The sequence below is a fragment of the Balaenoptera borealis genome, assembly GCF_965194805.1.
Source record: "Balaenoptera borealis genome assembly, chromosome: 19".
NCBI lineage: Eukaryota > Metazoa > Chordata > Mammalia > Artiodactyla > Balaenopteridae > Balaenoptera > Balaenoptera borealis.
Genome location: NC_138878.1, coordinates 69,354,092 through 69,376,910, shown reverse-complemented (window position 1 = coordinate 69,376,910; position 22,819 = coordinate 69,354,092). Strand labels below are relative to the sequence as shown.

Here is a 22,819-nt window from a genome sequence, read left to right as displayed (position 1 = left end):
CATGATGGGGCAAAATCCCGTGTGTGTAAGGCGTGTGGAAAGGCCTTCAGTCATATCTCCCACCTCTGAAGTCTGCAGCAGCAAGTTCAACACCAGAGAGTTCTACTCGGGCAACCACTGCGGAAAGCCTTCAGTCAAAAATGCCCTACAGGACTTCCCTGGTGGCGCAGTGGTTAGGGATCCTCCTGCCAACGCAGGACACACGGGTTCGAGCCCTGGTCCGGGAACTTCCCACCTACCTCTGAGCAACGAAGCCCCTGTGCCACAACTACTGAGCCTGCGCTCTAGAACCCAGGAGCCACAAGTAACGCAGCCAAATAAATAAATAAATAAATTTATATATTAAAAAAAAAAATGCCCTGCATACCTTTTCTTGTAGGAGCTCATAAAGCTGTCACCTTGTGAGTGCAGCCAATGTACGAAACTATAATTTTGTATTTTCTAGAATTCATATGTGGGGGTCTTACAGGTTATCATTTTTTTTCGTGGCTTCTTTCACTTACCTTCATGCTTTTAAGATTTTTTCCCCATAGTGTTGCGCATAGATCATTAATTTTTTGCTTCTGATGGGCTTAACGGATTTCATTTTATGGATGCACCACACTGTGTTTATCCACCCTGGTAATGGGATATTGGAGTTGTTTCTACTTTTTATTTATTTTGAATAAAGTGGCTATGAATATTTGCATAAGCCTGTGAACATAGTTTTCATTTCACTTGAGTAAATACCTAGGAGTGGGATGAAATCAGCATGGATACAATTAGTTTCTTAAATCCATAAGCTTTTTTACTCATTCCACCTATAATTATTTAGAAATTTGGATTGCTTAATGTTTTAAAATGCTAATTGTTTGACAAATCCATGTTAGTAAATTGGGCATGAAATAAGAAAAGTAACATCTTCCTCTGCACACACAACAGTCCTGTATCCCCAGGTTCAAACCCCAACCCAAGCATAATTTCACTGGGGACAGGAGGAGTCACCTGGGGCAGGCAGTTGGACCTCTGTGAACTGTGGTGTCCTCACCTATGATACAGAGATAGTAGCAAGTACTGCACATTTTGAGTTCTGCTTGATGTCCTTTACCCATATCAACTTGAGCCTCTCAAACACCAAGAAATCATGTGCCATTATCAGCCCCATTTTTATTTTTTATTTATTTATTTATTTTTGGCCACGCTATGCACGGCTTGCGGGATCTTAGTTCCCAGCCAGGGATCAAACCCGTGCTCCCTGCAATGGAAGCGCAGAGGCCTAACCACTGGACCGCCAGGGAATTCCCTATTGGCCCCATTTTTTAATTAAGGAAGCTGAAGCACAAAAAGCTTACATTATTTGTCCAAGAGCATGGAGCTTATTATTAGCTGGGGTGGGATGTGAACCCACGTAGTTTAGCTCTGGAGTCTATGTCCTTAGCTTCTTCACAACCTCTAGGACTTATCTGTGGAGGTGTTATGAGCTTCAAATAAAAGGTATGACAGGCAAACCATAGTGCTTGGAATTCAGTGAACTCTCAATAAGTGTTATTACTTCATTACCACCATGGTTATTAACACATTATTATTACTGGAAGATGGGTGCTGGTGAAATTTTGCACTGAACTAGAATCCTCTCCCACATGCCCCACATATGTATGGTTCCTACCCAAGGATTATTTCTTAATGCCCAGCTAAGTGTAAGTCTTTTAAGACTGAACCACACGTTTAAAAAAAAGGCACTAAAAGCACACTGAATCAAGATGAACGGGAAACCATCCTAATAAACACATTTTAGATTATAAAAAAGACTGGGCTACATGTGTCACAGGGGTGGTCTTCTGGGTGGAAGGACCTCCCTTGAGGACTTGTGACACTCTTACAGAAACACCCTGCTTGAAAGGTGCCTCCTCATCCCGCACTCCAAGTCAACAACTGGAAAGCCAAGAAATGCTGGCAAAAGTGCATCTTGACTTTGATAGGAGAGGACAGCCCCATCACACATGTGTCTGACACCCAGAATATGTCCGTTGAGGAGGCTTGAGTCAGGGCTACTGTGCAAGATCACAGAGTGGAGGATTCCTCATGAAGGGCACGGAGACAGGGATGAGGTACAGAAGATGGAGAGTCCGCTTGAAGGTAGACTCTCAAACACACTCCTCTGTAAATAGGTTTCATCTGTGAACATTGTGTAGAAGGATGTGTTCAGGCCCAGGAAAATCCAACTGTAACTGAGCAGCTGGTGTTCAAGTGCTATTCAAGCATATGTGCACACCTCATGACACACTAAGTGCAGGCCGACTTGGAGAGCACTGCAGAAGGAGCGGTGAAGAGTGAAGGAGCATGGCAGAGAGGAGCAGATAAGAGGCAGAGGACAGAGAACAGAGAGGTGGGAAACAGGCAGGGGAGGAGGTCAGACTAGAAATGGCAATCCTGGGAGTTCCCTGGTGGTCCAGTGGTTATGACTCTGCGCTTCCAATGCCGGGGGCCTGGGTTCGATCCCTGGTCAGGGAACTAAGATCCTGCAAGCCGTGTGGCGTGGCCAAAAAAAACAAAAAAAGAAAAAAGAAATGGCAAGAGGGTGGAATGTCCAGAACGGGAAGGAACAATAGGCGTATTCATTTCCTAGGCTGCCATAACAAAGGACCAGGAACTGGGTGAGTTAAAACAACAGACAGGTCTTCCCTGGTGGCTCAGTGGTTAAGAATCCGCCTGCCAATGCAGGTGACACGAGTTCGAGCCCTGGTCCGGGAAGATCCCACATGCCACGGAGCAGCTAAGCCCGTGCGCCACAACTACTGAGCCTGTGCTCTAGAGCCCGAGAGCCACAACTACTGAGCCCGTGTGCCACAACTACTGAAGCCCACCCGCGCACCACAACGAAGATTAGCCCCTGCTCGCCGCAACTAGAGAAAGCCCACGTGCAGCCACGAAGACCCAACGCAGCCAATAAATAAATAAATAAACAAAACCAAAAAACCCAGACGTTTATTGTCTGACAGTTGTGGGGGCTAGAAGTCCAGAATCAAGGTGTCAGCAGGATCACGTGCCTTCCGTCGTGTCCAGAGGAGAATCTGTTCCTTGCCCCTTCCACCTCCTGGTGGCTGCCAGCCTTGCTTGGCTTGTGGCCACATTACTCCAATCTCTGCCTCCGTCGTCACATCTCTTTCTCTGTCTCCTCTCTCTCCCTCTCGAAGGGTACTTGTGATTGCACTGAGGGCCTACCCAAAGAATCCAGGATAATCTCCCCATTTTAAGATCCTCGATCACATCTGCAGTTTCTTCAGCCATATAAGGTAAGTAACATTCACACATTCTAGGGATGAGAACATGGATATCTTTGGGGGCCATTATTCTTCCCACTACAGAGCCCTTCACTCTGCTTGGGGGGGAGTCCAGAACTGCTGGGAGCATCAAGCTCTGGACTGGCCTCTGGGCAAGGGAGGGGCCACCTGTGTTGATGAGCCAAGTCTGTATCCCATGGGGGTTGGGGGACCACCCAGAGCGGGCTGGATCAGAAGAGCCATACTCCAGCCTGGTGCAGACGTGAATGATGCTTCTCAGACCACATGCACACAACCAGTCAGGAAAGGACACTCGCTTCTGGGGATACCTGGAAATCAAAGTCGAGAGTCGTGAGTAATTTAAGTCAGGGCTCAGCAGACTACAGCCTGTGGGCCAAATACAGGCCATTTTCTGTTTTTGTCTCGTCCCCAAAATGAGAACAGTTCTTACTTTTTTTAGTGATTGAAAAAAAAATCAAAAGAATACTATTTCATGACATGAAAATTACATGAAATTCATATTTCCATGTCCATAAATAGAGTTTTATTGGAACACAGCCACGGCCATGCATTTACATATTGTTTATGGTACTTTGACTCTATGGTGGCAGAGTTGAGCAGTGACCAGAAACTTCACATCCTGCAAAGGTGAAAATATTTACTATCTGGCTCTTTACAGAAAAAGTTTGCTGACCCCTGATTAGGAAGTCATAGAGCTGAAGAATTTAACCAGAGGAGCGGCATGTAAAACAAAGGTGGCTGGAAGGAATTTGCTGGAGGAGAGGATGGGGATGGCCACACTCAGCAGTTGCAGTGCGACTGACTCCAGCGCTGCCTGCAGGTGAAGATCGAAGATCGCGAGGGCGCCCTCCCATCACAAGTCAGCAGCTGGAAGGAGGCGGCCATGCCAAGCCCTGCAAGACGGCTAGGAGCTACCTCAGAGCCCTCGGTTCCGAAGACTGACTAAGACTGACTGACAATGTGTCAGCCTTCGGTTCCGAAGACTGACACATTGAACTCAGAAAATCTTTCAAACTCTTAGTTACAGTTTATTACAATGAAAAGGTTCAAATTAAAATTGGCAAAGGAAAGAGGCATACAGGGCAGGTTCTAGGAGAGACCAGGCACAAGCTTCCAGGTGTCCCCTCCCAGTGCAGTGCCGGATTCTCCCAGCAACAATATATGACAATAGAAAAGGCTGAGGCAGAAACTAATACAGGCAGAAAGATCAATGTCTTCTTCAAGACTGTAGCCTAATTCTTTTTTTTTTCTTTAATATATTTATTGGAGTATAATTGCTTTACAATGGTGTTAGTTTCTGCTTTATAGCAAAGTGAATCAGCTATTCGTATACATATATCCCCGTAGACCCTCCCTCTTGCGTCTCCCTCCCACCCTCCTTATCCCACCCCTCTAGGTGGTCACAAAGCACCGAGCTGATCTCCCTGCGCTACATGGCCGCTTCCCACTAGCTATCCATTTTACATTTGGTAATGTATATATGTCCATGCCACTCTCTCACTTTGTTCCAGCTTCCCCTTCCCACCCCCCCAACCGTGTCCTCTACGTCTGTGTCTCTATTCCTGCCCCCCCCTTTTTTTAAAATATTTATTTATTTTGGCTGCTCCAGGTCTCATCTGCAGCATGTATGTGGGATCTAGTTCCCTGACCAGGGATTGAACCCGGGCCTCCTGCATTGGGAGCGTGGAGTCTTACCCACTGGATCACCTGGGAGGTCCCAACTGTAGCCTACTTCTTAGCACAAAACACGATGAGGCTTTAAACCCCCTGGAAAACAGGCAGCATCTCTCAAGAATAAGCTGCCTCCTTATCTTGGGGATACCTCAAGTATGAGAACATGAAGCTCATAAAGTACCTAGACTGGCTTCCTAAATAATACCTTAAGAAAGAAAGAGAGAGAGGGCTTCCCTGGTGGTGCAGTGGTTGAGAGTCCGCCTGCCAATGCAGGGGACACGGGTTCGAGCCCTGGTCCGGGAAGATCCCACATGCCGCGGAGCAACGAAGCCCGTGTGCCACAACTACTGAGCCTGCGCGTCTGGAGCCTGTGCTCCGCAACAAGAGAGGCCGCGATAGTGAGAGGCCCGTGCACCGCGATGAAGAGTGGCCCCCGCTTGCCACAACTAGAGAAAGCCCTTGCACAGAAACGAAGACCCAACACAGCCAAAAATAAATAAATAAATAAATAAATAAATAAATAACAAAAAGAAAAAAGAAAGAAAGAGAAACAAAAGAACCCACGTATCACTAAGTGCTCTTTACCAACATCAACCCTCCCACACTCCTGTCCGTCTTGGCCAGCCCTCCTCCAATGGCCCTCTGCTCCTCACGGTGGCACCAGTAAGCCTGTCCCTGCATCAGGGCCTTTGCTCTTGCCATTTTCTCAGCCTTGCAGGCTGTTCCCTGGCCTCTGCTTGCCTTGTTTGGGCATCTGTGCTCCTACTCCCTGACCCCACCATCGAGGTTGGGCCCCCGACAGTCTTTGTCACATCATTTTGCTTTGTCTTCCACAGAACACTTAGCTTTGACCTAAAGAATACTATGAATGGTTTGTCTGGCTGTGGACTGTCCAGCTCTGCCCTGGAACGTGACTTCTAAGGAAGAGAGAAATAAGAACATCTGTGACCTTCTTGTTCACTGCTACAACCTCAGCAGCCAGCCCAGAGCCTGGCAAATATCACAGGTGCCCCTTGAGATAAGGAAAGAACTGTGAGATGAAATTTCAGCATGCGACAGAGATTGAGTAGGTCCATGGCTCACTGGGACAAATGCTTGGCCTGAAGCAAGGCTGGCCAGAGGACAAGCCCCCAGGGCCCATCTGCTCCTGTTGTGTCTGGCCTCCTGTGGCTCCTCAAAATCCAGCAGAGACCCTCAGCCCTGTCACAGCCCACCAGTACCTGAGAGCAGGGAGCACGGCCTGAGTGAAGCCAGGAGAGCCCAAGGCCAAGAGTACACCCCACCACTCCCCAAGTGGAGAGTGAGTTTCAGAAGGGCTAAGAACAAGGCCATAATAGGAGTAGGATTTACACCCATATCTCTCTGGCTCCAGAGTCCACACCCATGGCTGAGCTGGCCCCACCGGTTGGGAAGAACAATCCACACACTGCTGTTTTTAAGAGTGGATTTCTACAAACTGTATGATTCTATTGGTACGAAATGTCCAGAATAGGCAAATCCATAGAGACAAAAAGTAGACTAATGGTTGCCAGGGGTTGAGGAAAAGGAGAAATGGGACATGACTCGAAAGGGTATGGGGCTTCTTTTTGTAAATGTTCTGAAATTAGATAGTGGTGATGGTTGCATAAACTGTGTGATCATACTAACAACCCGATGAATTGTACACTCTAAATGGGCAAATTGTATGGTGTGTGAATTACATTTCAAGAAAGCTATTATTAAAAATAAAAACGAGTAGATTTCTGGAAGATTCCTGGGAGACGTCCCATACCCAATGTGGAGTTTTCCACGGCCATTAGAATGGAAACATCCATGCCCCAGAAAGAGGGACGCAGGTCATAGGTCTCTCCTGGCCCCTCTGGCCCCAAGCCTCTGCAGAGACTGACAGGGCAGAGGAAGCCGCAGCTTAGGAGGACAGGCCCAGCTCTGCCCCGCCAAGGTGTGTGCCCCTAGGGGAGACGTTCCCCATTCGAGCCTGTTTCCCCCTTGGGACGGAGGATCCCAGCACTTCCCACGTCGGCCTTCGCTTCAGCTTCGGGCCCCTGATTGGTCGGACACACACACACACACACACACACACACACACACACACACCCCTCCCCCAATTCCACACACACACACACGCACCCCTCCCCCAATACCTCCCACTAGACTGCGACCTGAACGCGATGCGCGCGACAGGCCGAAGGCGGGCAAAATCGCCATAGCAACGACAGTCTCAAGCTTTTGATTGGCTATAAGTGCTGGCGCGCCTTCTCTGCCCCTCCCACCAGGCTCCGGGAGGGGCAAGATGCGCGCGCAGCTCTACAGAGCGGCGGGGCGAAGGCGGGCCAGGTTGCTATGGCAATTAAGGTCACGACCCCAGCCCGGAATGCGGCCTCCGATTGGTCCGCGTAGCTGACAACCTCCTAGCTTTCCCCGCCTCGAACACCGCTTAGGTTTGTGAGCGGGAAAGACTCAGAGGATGAGAGGAGGAGAGGGGCCCGGGGAGGAAGGAAAAGCGAGGCTGCCCTGCCAGGGTGTGGAGTTGAGGGGAGGTGTTTTGCAGAAAGCTCTCTAGTCCCTGTTCGAATCCACGCCCTGCCCCGCCCAGCCTCAGTTTCCCCATCTGTAAGCTGGACACTTCCGCTCTCAGGGTCCAGCGAGGGCCCCCCGTGGGCCTTGTTCCCTTGGCCTGAACACAAAAGGCCCCAATGACAGGAGACGAGTGTGGTGTGGGCAGAGGCCTCCGTGACCCTCGTGAGGAGAGAGGCTGGCTGGATCCCGGTAGAGTGGAGCACTTGGCGCCCCTCGGGGGCAAATGCAGGAGACCTGGCGGAGGGCCTGCAAAAGGTTTGGGGAGTTGAGGGCCCCACGAGCGTGGAGGGGGAGGCAGTGTTGCCAAGATGATGGCTCCTCTCCTCAGCCCTCTGGACATCATCTGCCATGCGAACTCCCTCGTTCGCAAGGTGCCCCGAGTCCCCCCTTGGTACACAGCAGGCGCTCAATAAATACTTGTGGATGAACGAATTCTTCCTGCAAATAGTTTATTGTCTCCCGTTTTACAGAAGCGAGAACCAAAGTCTGGCCAGTAAAGGCGTCCCTGGGCACCCATGCCAGGCACTGAAGCTAACTCCCACACTTTGGGTGTTCACAGGCATTGGGACCAGTGGAAGGAGGAGCAAGTCTGGGGCAGATTCGTGGGGGGGTGCGTCCGGCAGGGATGGAGTGGGCAGAGGGAGGGCCGGGAGAGCACAGCTCCAGGTGGCCACAGAGGCTGGTAGGCAAGTGTCGGGAGGAGTCCCCTGTGATCCTGGCCCCGGGGTGGTTTCAGGCAGCCCCTTTGTTCGTGGGCAGGCAGTGGGCGGGCAGACATCGAGGTAGGCTACATTTTACGGGAAGAGTGACTGAGGTCTCAGGCTCCCAGCTGGGAGGGTGGAGAAGCAACCCTTCCCCACAGTCCCGAGGAGGAAGCACGTTAGGACAGGGAGGAGCCAGCCCTGCCCACTGCCCTCAGCCACCAGCTCCCTGCTTAGGGCCCCCTGCCTCAATGCCAGCTGGTGTTACCCCTTAGCCCTGAGGCCTCTTCCTCCAGGCAGCCTTCCTTGAACACCCTCAGGCAGAAAGTATCATCTTTCTCTTCTGTGCACCACCACCCAAGGGCCCCTTCTGACCCCCCTGGCTGGGCCCATCCCTGCCAGTTCTACTCCCTCACCGTAATTCTCCCAGCCTGGGGTGGAGGAGGGAAGGGATGAGGAGGGGCATATTGGAGACCCTCTGGTAAGCCTAGTCACGGCCCCCAAAGGTATCCAGATCCTAATCCCTGGAATATGTGAATCTGTTACCTCACATGGCAAAATGGACTTTGCAGATGTTATTAAATTAAGGATATTGAGTTGGAGAGGTTATCCTGGATTATCTGGGTGGGCTCAGTGCAATCCCAGTGTCCTTATAAGTGAAAGAGGGAGGCAGGAGAGTCAGGAAGAGATTGAAAGAGGCTACACTGTTGCCTCTCAAGACAGAGGAGGAAGCCAAGGAATGCAGATAGAAAAGCTAGAAAAGCTAAGGAAATCCTCTCTCAGAGCAGCCAGAAGGAACTCGCCCTGCGGACACCTCCACTTTAGCCTGGTGAAACTGATTTCAACACCCTTGGCCCGCAGAACTGTAAGATAACTAACACGTGCCGTTCTAAGGACCTGATTTGGTGGTAATTTGTTGCAGCAGCCGGGGAAAACCAATACAGACCACCAGTCAATCCTGCTCCTGCCTGACCAGGTCTCCTCCCTGTCAGGCTGGGCTGTGCCTGCCCAGTGACCCAGCACACTGGTCCTGGCCCCTGTACCTGTCATGGGCCCCAAGTGGGACAAGAACTGGTCCAGGAAGACACTCCCTAGGACACCCTGACGTTCCTCCTCCTGCTTCCCACCTGGAAGCAGCGGCTCCCATCAGAAGGAGCTCCGCTGACATGCCTAGGTCAAGATGGCTGGGAGCCGGGTGAACCTAGGATGCCCGCAGACATTCCTGGGTTGCTTCTTGGTTACCGGCAATGCTGTCACTCCCTACAAAATTACTTGGCACCCACTGTATGCCAGGTGCTGAGGACACACATGTAAACAAATCAAACAGGAGCCTCTAGCCCCAAAGAAGTCACATTTCTGTCTGGAAAATGCTGGATGCCCACCTGCCACACACAGCATCCCAACCTGGGGTGAAGTGAGGCAGACTCGGGGCTCCAGGGCCTGGGGGGAGACAGAAAGTCCATGTTCAGTTTGTGCAGAAGGTGGCTGCTATCTACCCCACTGTGACTAACCCAGGAAGGCTTCTGAGAGGAGGACCACTCTCCCTGCTGAGGGAGGGCTGAGGCTTCATTCACCCTGGCGTACAGCAGGGTTGCCACAAAATGCTGATGGAGCCCTGGAGGAGATGAAGTAACCGACGCTGAGTATTTAACGAGTGGAGATGGGGGTGATGAGGGCTCTAGTGGCTAAGGAGAGGGGCCAGGGATGTCCAGGAGCGACCCCTCACCCAAAATCACATGACACTGGCTGACCCAGAGGGCAACCTTGGCCTCTTTGAGCCTCAGTGACCACAGCTGCCCCTCAGCATATTAGGCGAATCCCAGAGGCCACTAGCCATAGGGGAAGTCGAGGCCCCATTGCAAGTTGATACTCAGGACCCAAGTGGGAGCCAGTCTTTGAGGCTCAGGCCCTGTCTGTCTCTCCCCAGTCCTGGCCAGGCCACACCTCCCCCTTCAAGCCCAAGCCCCAGCCAGGTGTGTAAGGCAGCAAATGCAGGACCAGCATGGAGATGGCTGGATCCCACCCTGGCTCAGCCTGCAGGCAGCAACTCCACAGCCTGGGGAGGAGTGGGGTGGTTGGTCCTGCAGTGGGCCACTCACAGGTGTGGCCAGGGAATGGTCTGCCATCCAAAGATGGGGGCCTCCAGCACCTGCAGAAAGCCCAAAGGATGAGTAAATCAGAGACTTAAGCTCTGGTGCCAGCCAAGGATAAGCGTTCTCCTGGAGCTCTGATGATTGGGGTGTACTCAGCAGGACCCTTACGAGGATCAGGGATGGGGTACCCCTAGCAGGGCCACTGCACGATGTTGGTCAGGGGGACTCTGCGGCTGGGCTCCCACAAGAGCTGAGGATCGAGGGTACCCCCAGCTGGTTTATGAGTGCCTACCAGCAGGACCTTTACAGACATGGGGGTCCCACAGCTGGATGCCCACAGGGATTGGTGTCACGGGTGCTCCTTGAGAGGGTCCCTGCTCCGTGCTAATGATGCCAGGAATGATCCCTCCAGGCCTCTCTAGAGAAATGCGTGCTTGCCATGCGCCCTCTAAGGCCTCCACGGGAATCATGGCGAGCGTCAGGATGACACCGGGGTCCCCAGGCCTGAGGCAGGGCCTGCGGCGCAGACGCGTTTACTGTGCCCCCCACCGCCTCCTCCCGCCGCGTGCCCGCGGGGCCCAGCCAGGGCCAGCCTCCGCCCCCCACCTGCGGTCCAAGGACCCGTCCGGCGTCTCTGTCTCTTCGGGAACACCCTCGGGCTCCAGCGCGTCCTCCGCAGCCCCCGGCGGGGCGGCGTCCAGGTCAGGGCCCACGGGGCGCGGCCTCCAGCCGGAGGTCCAGGGTGCCGCCGGCGTGGGCCGAGGCGGGAACCAGGAGAAGCCGGGCGCCGGGGCGAGCGCCACGAGCTGGGGCCGCGCGGGGCTGGAGGTGGTGGCGCGCGGGATGAGGAAGAAGATGTAGAGGCCCGTGACCACGAGGCCCGCGGCCACCAGCGCGGCCACGGCGACGGCCGCGTGGAAGACCCAGGCCGAGCGGGCCAGCGTCAGGCGGCGCGACAGCGGGCGGCCGAGGCGCAGCGGCGGCGGCGGCGGCGGGGGGTGGGCCTTGCGCGGTCCGGGCGCGGGCGGCGGCTGCCGCAGGTAGAGCAGGCCGCGCCGGCGGTCGAAGCGCACGGAGCCCTGGCGCGGCGGCGGGGCGCGTGCGGAGCCGGGCAGCAGGCCGAGCTGCGTGGGCAGCGCGGGCAGCTCGCGGCGTGGGGCCAGGCGCGTGGGCGCGCGGCACACGGGACAGGCCACCGCGTCGCCGCCGCCCGCCGTGGCCAAAGACAGACGAGCCAGGCACTCGAGGCAGAAGACGTGGCTGCAGTCCAGGCACTTGGGCAGCTTGAATACGCTGTCAAAGGGCGACACGCAGATGAGGCATTCCACGGGGGACGCGGGCGGCAGGATGGGTCCCCGGCTGCCGTCCCCTTCCTCCTCATCACCCTCGTCTTCGTCCTCCCCCCTGCCGGGGGACCGGGGTGTGGACGGCGAGCCCGGGATGCTGGGCTCCGAGCCCAGGGGGACCCGGGGGCGGGGGAGCCAGGGCGGCCGAGGGCAGGGCATCTGGACCCGGCCTGCGGGGAAAGGCGGTCAGGCAGCGAAGGGGCCGGGGGGAGACGGCAGAGGGGGTCTGGGGAGGGTCAGGGGCTGGGCTCTGGAAGGATCACCCCACACAGGGCAGCGGCGTCCAGAGAAAGGGGAGCAGAGCCCAGTAGGCAAGGAGACTGGGAGTCGGGACCGAGAAGGGGAGCGTGCAGGTAGAGGATCTGGACACACAGGCACACAGGCAGGTGAGACCCAGAGGGGTTCTGAAGAGCATCAGGGACAGACAGGGAGCACCGCAGATTCTGAGCTACACTTGGGGGACGCCCCAGCCAAGAGCCAGGTGGACCTGAGTGACCCCAGGAAGGACCCCAGACAGGCATGGAGAGGAGAGACAGGGACTCCCAGGAGAGCTGGGCAGAGACAGACCCTGGGGAGACCACAGAAGACAGACAGGAAAGGCAGATGAAGGAGAGGACGGAAGCTTCAGGATAGGTGGCCAGCAGCCCAAGAGTCGACTCCGCAGTGACAGACCCCAGCGGGCCAGCAGGCTCTTCCCACCCGCTGGTGCTTCCTCCCTCTGGCTGGCGCTTCCTTGCCTGTTCTGACCCCAACCCTAGCCCTACCTGCAGCTGGATGCGAAGTGCTCCTCCCCATGGGAGGGTGCCTGTGGTGGGGCCACTCCCTCCGGATGCCAGGTTCCCACCAGACCTGTCACACTGCCCTCCCCGCCCCCAGGACAGGGAACACCAAGCCTGACCTCGGCCGGATGTCCGGGGTGCCAGGAAGGAGGCACAGGCTGACAGGGCAGTGACGGTCCAGGCTCATCAGGAGAGGGGGTCCCCACCACCACTCCCAGCCTTCAACACCTCATGAATCCTCCACCTAGAGCCACTGGTGGGGTGAGTGCAACCTGGGGTGTCAGAGGCTCTGGGTGGGGGCAGCGTGTCCAGGAAGAAGAGTGGGACTTCTGGAGTCCTGGGGGTTGAAGGCAGGCTGACCCCACAGTGGACTGGACCGGACCAGCCCTGTCCAGCCAACGACAAGGGGCTAGAAAGTGTCTTGGTCCAGAGCCCAGGCCTTGGCCTCCTCCCCCTGGGGCTGCTTCCTGGCAACACACCTCTCGAGGTGGTGGGCTGCAGCCACCACGCCCCTCCCCAGACCAGTGACATCTCTGCCAGGACAACCCCACCCCCTCATTTCCAACGCCTGCTGGCACAGTCCAGGCAGCCAGGCCTGCAGCCCGAGGTGCCATGGTTCTGAGTCAGTGGCGCTTCCTGAGCCAAGCACTCCCCTGGTGAGTCCAGGTCCCGAGAGACCAGAAGACACACCAGGGACATGGGCAGCTCCCCCAAAACACCAGTCATCCTGCCCCTCAGCCCCTGCTCCCAGATACCCTTCCCCATTGAGCACAGACAGCGGCACAGGTGGGTGGCGCCACCCCAAAGGGCAAGTAGGTTTATTGCAGCTGCGGCCAGGCAATCAGCGGTTGGACTTGGCCACACGTTCCAGCTCATCCTTCTTCTTGATAGCGTAGGAGTTGGAGGAGCCCTGCAAGAAGGGATGGTTAGCTCCAATGTTGGAGGACCCTCCCCTTGAGACTCACCCCCCCCCAGGTGTCCTCACCCACCTTGGCAGCGTTGATGAGCTCGTCTGCCAGGCACTCGGCAATGGTCTTGATGTTCCGGAAGGCGGCCTCACGGGCACCAGTGCACAGCAGCCAGATGGCCTAGGGAGCACAGGGGTCCCTGTGCTAAGTAGGGGTTGCCCCTACACCACGCAGGGACACGGCTCTCCAGTACCCTGGGACCCAACAAATGCTGCCTACCACGTTGCCATCCGCAGGCCAACTGAGGCAAGACACAGTGGGAGCCCACAGCGCTGCCCAGGTGCCATGCTGCTAGATCTGGGATCAGACTGAGGGGCACAAAAAAGTGTGCGGACACAAAGGCTGAAGCTGGGTCCCTGATGACAGGTGACTTGAAACTAGCTGTGACAGGGAAATGCAATGTGTTCCTGGCCTGGAACCCTTGACTAAAAACGAACAGCTACAAAGGGTATGCTTGGGGACAGCTCCATAAACTGGAACAGTGATGTAATGTCAAATGTTAGTTTGCTGTTAAATTCCTTGGGGGTGACGGTGGGGACAGAACATCTTTATTCTAGGGAGACACCCACTGAAATGTTAACACGGAAATGGTCAAAACACCTGCAACTGACTCTCAAATGGTCCAAGAAAATAAAAAAAAACAGTGTAAAAACATATACTCAAATGAAACTGGCCCTTCAATCAAATGCTGCCCAGGAGAGGGCCCAGAGCTAGGACCTGCTCTGCGTGGGGTGGGAATCCAGGAACCCTTCATTACCTGACCCTCAGGTAAACATGCAGACGGAGATGAACATTCCCACTTGCCAGCCTCTGCTGCGCCAGGCAGGATTCTGCCAGAGCCTGGTGGCCGTTCCTGGCCACCCACGTGTGCCCCAAAGCCCCAAGCCCACCTGATTCACACGGCGCAGCGGGGACACGTCCACGGCCTGCCGCCTCACTGTTCCGGCTCGCCCAATGCGGGTCGAGTCCTCCCGGGGGCCGCTGTTGATGATGGCATTCACCAGGACCTGCAGGGGGTTCTAAGAGAGAGAGGGGCCCTGAGCCAGATACCTGGCAGGCATCCCTCCCCGACCCTCCACCCCATAAACCTGGAGGACCCTGGCGTGCATATGGCGGGGCGGCCGCTGGCTTTAGGGTGTGCAGGGGCACTCTGCCCCGCCTGGCCTCAGGGCCCTACCTCGCCCGTGAGCAGGTGGATGATCTCGAAGGCGTGCTTGACGATGCGCACCGTCATGAGCTTCTTGCCGTTGTTGCGGCCGTGCATCATCATGGAGTTGGTGAGGCGCTCCACGATGGGGCACTGCGCCTTGCGGAAGCGCTTGGCCGCGTAGCGCCCTGCACTGTGGGGCAGGTATTTGGCATACTTCTCCTTCACTGCGATGTAATCCTGGGGCAGCAGGAAGAGGGGGTGAAGGGACCACGGTCAGGAGCAGGATGGATCTCGGCAGGGGACCACAGAGACTGAACACCCACTCAGGGTAGCGCCCACTCACGGGCCTGCCACAGAAAAGTAAAACCGAAGCAAGTGACTTTACCAGGCCACTAAAAAGAGTACTTCTTTTCTAATGGGAGGAAGGGTATGGAAAACTAAGTAGATAACCACCCACGATACCAGTCTTGTTTTAAAAGTGTTCTTCACTCTGCACTGACGTTTTATGTCAAATAACTCTGTTCTGGAGGGGCTGTCCCGTGCACTGTAGTATGCCAGTAGCACTCCTCATTGCTGACACCCAAAAATGTACCCTAAAGGGGTAGGGGTGGGGGGAACTAACCCAGAGAACCAGTGTTTCAAACAATCATTCAACAATCCTGCCTATATATACATACATATCCCAAGACAGTGTCTAGAAACACTAAACCGTTCGGGGGGGGGGGGGGGTGAGTCAGAGGAACTGTGCATGTGGGGACTACTTCTGATATTTCCAGTATGAAACCTACACCAAGTCATCCTACCACACACACGAGAACATGTACAAACAGTGAGTTTCTACAAATACAAGGATTAACAGGAAAAGAACACAGAGGACTCTGATGTAGGCACGACAGTCTGGTGTCTAGCCTGGAGAGGACCACTTACACAAACAGGCAAGTAGACAGACGGGTGTCCATGCAGAGACTCACACTGTGCCAGAAAAAAACCTGCGAATACCAAATGCCCCAGCAAGCGTGTGGTTGAGCTGTTGGGCCCCACGGTAGAGCCCAACACAGCTTTCAAGAGAGTGAGAACTCTGATATCATGCTGACTTCTGCTTTCCCAGCCCCTAGGAGAGCACCAGGGGAAAGTGAAGAATAGTTTTTACATTATTAAAGGGTTGTACAAAAAAAAGCAAGAAAAAGAAAACAAGGAAGCAAACACGCATGTGACAGACCACATGTGACCTACAAAGACTTTATAAAACATTTACTAACTGGTCCTTTTAAGTTTACAGACCTCTCCCCCAACAAACCCATGACGGAAAACAGCTCTGCAAGACATTCAGAGTGAAAAACAGGTTTGAATTCTCTGTTAGGCTCAGTGCCTAGGTACCATGATATATTTAGAGGCAACAAAAAGTTTTAATTTCTTTTAAAAGAAAGGAAAAAATATGATCAAACCTGAATTTTATTCGTCATTATACCAATGCAGTCACAAAACATAAATTTCTTTTTATGAAGGCCCCACAAAAGTCCTAATGAGGCCAAGTGTAAAACAGTATGGGGGCAACATACAGTGGGAGAACTCCCATTTCCCAATTTCAAAACCTATTACAAAGCTATAGTAATCAAGACAGTGTGGTACTGGCAAAAGGATAGGCATAGAGACCAATGAAATAGAGTTCAGAGTTCAGAAACAAACCCTTACATCCTTGCTCAACTGATTTTCAACAAGGGTGACAAGACCATTCAATGGGATAAATACTCTCTTCAACAAATGGTGCTGCACATGTGGGATCTTCGTTCCCCAACCAGGGATTGAACCTATGCCCCCTGCATTGAGAGCACAGAGTCTTAACCACTGTACCACCAGGGAAGTCCCTTTACCTTTCTGTTCTTAATTTCACTGATTTCTGTTCTGATCTTTATGATAGCCTATCTTCTACTTTGCTTTGCTTATATTTTGCTCTTTTTATTTTTTGAGGGGTGCTGAGACTATTGATTTGAAACTTTTTTTTCTTTTCTAACAAATCATTAAGTATTATAAAGTTCCTTCAGTACTGTTCCAGCTTTATCCCACAAGTTTTCATTACAATTTATTCAGTTCTAAATATCCCTTGATTTCCTTAGAGACTTCCTCTGTCACCCGTGTATTATTTAGAAGTATATTGTTTCATTTCCTACTATTTGGAGCATTTTCTGGTATCTTTTTGTCACTGATTTCTTATTTGTTTCACGTTTGGTTTGATTGTTTAAATTTGCTGATGTTTGTTTTATGACCCAGGGTGTGGTATATCTTGCTGAATGTTCTGTAAGGCTTCTTGAAATGAATGTGTATTCTGCTGTCATTGGGTGAAGTTTCTATAAATGTTTTCACAATCCTCTTGGTTGGGTTATTACTCAGATTTTTTACATCCTTGCTGACCTTCTGTCTAGTATTTATCGCAGTTGCAGGGAGAGGGATAATGAAGTCCTGAAGTATAATTGAGAAATTGGCTATTCCTCTTACAAGTTCTGTAAGTTTCTGCTTCATGTATTTCAAAGTTCTGTTGTTTGGTGCATACACATATAGGATTGCTATGTCATCTTGGTGTACTGACCCTTTAATCATAATAAAAGGGTTTTCTTGCAAAAACAAACAAAAAAAACAAATGGTGCTGGGACACATACATATAATGTATAAATGAGACTGAAGTTACGTTTTATTGCCTACATTTAAGGCCCTTACACTTTATGGGACTTGAGCATCTGCAGATTTTGGTAAACTTGGGGGCTCCTAGAAAGAACACCCCTCAGATACTGAGGAACAACGGTAAGGCATTTAGATTTTTAGGCATTTGAATCTTTATAATTTAATTGACTCGTCTCTCCAAGGCACAACTTCTGAACTTGAAGAATACTGCCCATTTTTATTTAATTCTAAAACATATAATTTAAATAAAATTTTATAGCCTGAATGAAATATTGTCCTTGTCATCTTCAATACTTGAGTAAAATAAAAACACTCAAATCTTATAGATAACCTTTAAAAAATAAAATATATGAAACTAAAAAGATAAATAAATAAAAGGTACCATGGTGAACTTTATGTGTATTTCACTACAAAACAATTAACTAAACAACTTGTGGGATGTGATACTCCCCCTGAGGAAGGAACCATCATCTCCTGACAAAAACTGTAGCAACCTCTAACAGGATACAAGGAAAAACAGACACGATGGAGGTGGTGGTCCAGGGATCCCTCCTTCACCTGTTCCATCTTCAACTCTACTTAGTGGGACAGCTACAAGTTTCAAGTGACCCACCCCCAGCTGGGGAGCACAATCATTACACCCCTCTCACCTGCAGGGAAATGTCATTGATCTGCACATCATCGGTGCTCCACTTCCCAAAGAGCTTGATGTCGGGGGTCTCTGCTACTGCAGGTGCAGCTGTCTCCCACTCCGTCATCCTAGGGACAGAAACTGTCAAAGCCCAGGCATACTCACCACGGACTCAGAGGCTAGCGCACAACCTGAGAACTGGGAAGTTACCAGGAACCGAGAAAGGCTGTGAACATCTGAGGCCACCTTGTGGAACCTTAAGAAAACCACTCATCTGTCAGCAAGAAACACCGGTCTCTCACCCAGGAACTATGAGGCCAACAGCTGGCAGGCACCCCCTCAACGGCTGCAAGGCGGCCCAGAGACGGGCAGGAGATGCCAAATGCCCTGACGCTGCATCCGCTCGAAGTCAAATCCCAACCTTGTTCTTCAAGAGCTCTGCAACCCTAGGAGAGTCTACAAGCCGCTGTGGATTCAGCTTCCTCATCAGTAAAACAGAAGGATCAATGGTATGAATTCTGCGCTTTACCAGTGCAAAGGTCGAGTTTGGTGTCCGACCCCGACGGGGGGATTAGAGGCTGCTATTTAGGAGAAAGCGTGTCCAGACCAAAGTGTGCATCGTGCATGTAAGGATAACGGAAACTTCTTATAATTAATAAAGTACAACTACAGACACCAGACCAACATTCCCCAGTCCGCTGGGGGCAAGGCTACGGCGGCGGCGGGGCATCAGCAACGGGGCGAGAGTAACTTTCCCCGCGCTTCCATCCTTGTCCCCTGCCCGAGGGAATCCCCTGGTCTCGGGGCCCACCCACGGCTCCCGGAAGACCCTGAATCGGCCTTCGGACTTCCGACTCCGCGGCAGCCTCACCTTAAGGCGCAGCCGAGACGTCTCGGTTGCTCGGCGTGGACCACGCGACGCCCTGGCACAGACAAGAAAAGGCCGCACACTGCGGGCCGACGCTTTTAAGGGAGGCGAGAACTTCCGGGTCACCGAAGGCGGCGCGTGCGCAGAACAAGGCGTATTTACAGACCAATCCGGAGCGAGCATGTAAAGGCACCCTCTGGGCCAAATGGAAACCGTAAACCCCCGGCGCATGCGTACTTGCAGAAGCGGGCCCAAAGGCTGTGCCTGGCGGATGTCCAATTTCCAGCACTTGCCAGTTCGGGGGGGGGGGGGGGGGGCTTGCACAGGCGCAGAGGTCTCTATGAGGTCAACGCCGCCATGTCTAATGAGGGCAAAAGTCTGGCCCGCGCTCGTCGCTGCCCATACAAGCAAGCGCTGCAGGACCCGGCGGCTCAGTGAAGCCAGGGCGTCGCGACTGCTGTCCGCTGTGGTCCGGGCCCCGCGCGCGTGGGCGGGCACCACTCGCGGGTCCCCCTCCCCAACACTCGCGCGCTCTGGGCTGCTTGGGGCCTGAGCCTCCGACCGACCATTGTCTCTCTTTGGCTCCCGCCTCTCCTGCCCCGTTACCGCGTGCGGGAGGGGGTCAGGGAGGGGCCCTGGAGGAGGAGCCTGGGGGACAGCCCCCGCCCTTTTTGATCCAGCTGGGGTCTGTGCTGCCGAGGTCACTGATCGAGTGCAGGGTAGGCACGGTGGTGCGTGCCCTGCCCACTCTGCAGCCGCACCCAGTGACCCCGGTGGTCTGCGTGGAGAGCACGTGCCAAGCCTTCACATCCCCCGCCTAGACTCTGGAGCCGAGCTGGGTTGTGGACGCCTCCTCGGCGGGCTTCGCAGAGGCAGCGACCACTGTAGCTGCACACCCATGCTGGCTGCAGATGGCAGGGAGCGGCATCTGGCAGAGCTTGGTCTCCAAGGCGCCTGAGGCTCCTCACCTCCAGGTGCCCACCTCAACCTCCAAGGGTGGGAGTTCCCCTTCTCAGACCCGAAGGGGCCCAGCCACATGACCCAGGCGGTCCTTCATTTGTCCGCACCAACCCCACTTGCCCACCTTCGGGGCATGCACATTACAGTTGCTCAGCAGCCGCGATGTTTGTTCACTGATTGTAAAGGATACTGACTGACTATAAAGGCTCGGCCCTATCCCTATCCCAATTCCAGGAGCGTTTCAGACCAGAAACTCTGGGCGCCCTTGGACTGTCGTCGTCAGTCACGGCTCATGCCACTGCTAAGGGGGACACAGGCCTTGAAGCTGGTCTGGGCAGCGGGTGAGACCTCAGGCTCTGGTGGATTGAAGTCTGGGAGCCGCACCCAGAGAGGCCAAGGGCCCCAGCCACTGCAGCCTGTGGCCTTATCCCTGGCCTCTGCCCTGGTATGTACAGAGCAGCAGCCTCGGGCCTTTTACTGGGGTCTGTGGGGATGGGGAGGAGCTAAGTAGGCTCCTTCCTGGACCTGGAGGGACCCTCTCTGATCATTGGGGGCCCTCCCTGGTCCTGGGGGACACAGCTGGGGAGGTGCTGACTGGGGGAAAACAGGGAGGCTGGGAGTAGGCACCAGGCACCCTCACACTCAGCAGGATCCAGAGGGGCCCCCCAACCCTGCCTCTTTCTCCTCAAAAGTGGACAGGGGCCCACCCCCTCTGAACCTCAGTTTCCCCTGTCAGTGTGGAAATGAGAACTAAATCAGACAAGGTGAGTTCGGAGCCTGTGGCCTGACTGTCAGTGGTCACTTGATAATGGGCATCTTTATAGACCTGACAGGAGTGACCCACCATGCATGGGAGGGCAGGAGAGAGGTCCTGCAGTAAAGCCCTATGTGGTGCAGGGTAGGGGGTCACCTTGCATAGCTGACGATCACACACTACTTGCCAGGCCTGAGACAGTCCAGCCTCCCCAGGTCCCCAGGACACAGGCACAAAATCCGGAGTCTGATCCCATAAGTCTAGGGATGTTGGTGCTGTGTTCCTCAGGCTGGAGGGGGAAAGTCTGCAGAAGCCCCTTTGCATTCCTGGTGCATCATGTTCACTCTGGGCTGACCAGCTCTGGCCATCTCCTCTGCCCTGATTTTCTAACTGCTCCATGAGGGTAGAGGCTGTTTGGTTTCTTCCCCACTGTGTCCCCAGCTGGAAGTACTGAGTCTGGCACACAGTATCTGCTCACAAGTAACTGCTGAAAAAACGATGGATGGAAGGATGGATGGGGCAGTTCTCCCTAGTCTTGCTGCTCCCTCTCTGGGCTTCAGGCAGACACTGAGCGGCTGGGCCTCCCTCTTCCACCAGACACCAATTCCAGACCCAGAGTCCTGCTGTCTCCTGTTCAGAACACCTCCTTACCTGAGTCTGCCCCTCTTCCTGGCCACAGCCTGGGGAAAACCCTTCCTAATGCCAGGTAGGCATTAGGAGTCTGGGAATCAGACCATTTGCTCTTCAGAACAACTTGATTAGGCAGTCAGGGAGGCCCAGAGAGGTGCAGTAACTTGCCCAGGGTCACACAGCAAAAGGGGGCAGAGCTGGGATTCTAAGGTGGTTGGCCCCAGAGCCTGACCTCTCTCTCCCTCCTCCGCTGGCCTCTCCACCATCTCTGCATCATGTCTCCCCCAGTGCCGCCGATCTCTGAACATACAAAGTGCCCAATAAACAAATGAGTTCAGTCAACTCTGGGCCTTTCCACTGGATCTAGCATGATCCAGAGAGGGGCTCTCCCTGTGCCTTAGGCTTCTCCCTTTTTAAAGAAAAGGCTGCTGAGCCAGTAACCATGTAATTACTGAGGAAAGATGGTCTCTTTGGTTCCAAACCTGCTCAAAGGAACAAGTGAATGCGAACAAACAAGTATATTTATTGTTCCTCTAACTCCTGCAGGACTGTGTCTCCGCCTCCCACAGCTGCCTGGCAGAGAACAAGTTGATCTTTCCCACTGTCCTGGGCCTCTCACTGCCTTGGCCACTGACCATGAGTCTAAACCTGGGCTCACAGGAGTGGTTGGCTTAGCCTGGGTGCGTGCTACAGGAGCGGAAGGTCTAGACCTCAAGGCAAGGGAGGTGCCTGGGCCAGTTCACCTGCTAGGTGGGCCAGCCTAAGCCCCTTCCCCATTCTCAGTTTGCTTAGCTGTAAATTAGGACCACGCATTCATGGTGGCTCTTTGGAATTGGGGGCAGGAGTGAGGCAACAGGGCAGAATGTGCAGGACGGGGGTGGCAACGCTGGATCAAATCCGGACCTGTCTTCTCACTTGCAGCACTTGGGGTAAAGAATAGAGGGGAGGAGGAACTGGGCTGGATTTGGAAACCTTAGGACAGGGTATTAATAGGGGTCTCAGAGGCTTGGGTTAAAGATAAATCCAGAAACACATTTTGAACATCCAAATATCCAGAATTAGTGGGTACAGGATCTCAAATCTTGGAGACCAGATATATGAAATCAGAAGTCTCACAGATACAGATTCTGGTGGCTGCGATTTGGAGGTGCGAGGCACAAACTGGGAGAGAAACGGGGACCTGGACTCGAAGGGGAATCTAAGGCCTTACCTGCAAGAGAAACAGAGACCTGGATTTGGGGGGGGACTCAGAGGCAGGAATTGGGGGGAGAACCAGGCATCCGGATTGGGCGGAAGTAGAGGCGGGAACTTAAGTTACTGGTCACGGAGCGGGAGGACCCGGCCATGGGGATCTTGCGGGGGTCTAAGGACACGGCCTAAACCTTTGGGGGGACGCTCCGGCCTACCTCAGTCCTGCACTTGGAACCGACTGACAGCTTGGACCTAGGCCGGAAGCCCCGCCCTTCCCTGGGAACGACCAATCACCAGAATCCAAGTGAGGTCCTGCCTGGATGACGTAATGCGTCTCCAAGACGATGGCGAATCGCAGGAAGGCTCCAGCTTCACCCGGAAGCTGGAGTTCCCACCGCCCCCTGCGGAGGCGGGGGAATGAGGGGTCGCCATGGTAACCCTAAGGCCCAGTCAAGCCTGAACAAGATCGCCGGTTCCCCTCCCGCCAGGTTCTCCGCCGCTGAACTACCCGGCAGAGTCTGGGGCGGACCCGGGGCAGAA

The 22,819-nt window shown here is 53.8% G+C and overlaps 2 protein-coding genes across 4 annotated transcripts; both read right to left on the bottom strand.

Moving 5' to 3' along the window:
• Positions 1-348: 348 nt before the first annotated feature.
• RNF225 (ring finger protein 225) lies at positions 349-13,109 on the bottom strand. Of its 2 annotated transcripts, none has more exons than XM_082369371.1 (2): positions 10,933-13,109; positions 349-3,589 (listed from the first exon to the last, which is right to left on the bottom strand). In XM_082369371.1, exons 1-2 carry the CDS (start codon positions 11,829-11,831, stop codon positions 3,019-3,021), a joined length of 1,470 nt encoding a protein of 489 aa, XP_082225497.1. In that variant the 5' UTR covers positions 11,832-13,109; the 3' UTR covers positions 349-3,018. The 2 variants fall into 2 exon arrangements, with proteins under 2 accessions (XP_082225497.1, XP_082225498.1); XM_082369372.1 differs by lacking the exon at positions 349-3,589 and adding an exon at positions 7,965-10,382.
• A 129-nt stretch (positions 13,110-13,238) lies between these two features.
• RPS5 (ribosomal protein S5) lies at positions 13,239-18,906 on the bottom strand. Of its 2 annotated transcripts, none has more exons than XM_082369405.1 (6): positions 18,748-18,906; positions 17,896-18,004; positions 14,597-14,806; positions 14,310-14,438; positions 13,441-13,539; positions 13,239-13,361 (listed from the first exon to the last, which is right to left on the bottom strand). In XM_082369405.1, the coding sequence occupies exons 2-6, from the start codon at positions 18,001-18,003 to the stop codon at positions 13,293-13,295; spliced, it is 615 nt and encodes a 204-aa protein (XP_082225531.1). In that variant the 5' UTR covers position 18,004; positions 18,748-18,906; the 3' UTR covers positions 13,239-13,292. The 2 variants fall into 2 exon arrangements, with proteins under 2 accessions (XP_082225531.1, XP_082225532.1); XM_082369406.1 differs by having other exon boundaries at positions 17,896-18,017; positions 18,748-18,832.
• Positions 18,907-22,819: the final 3,913 nt, after the last annotated feature.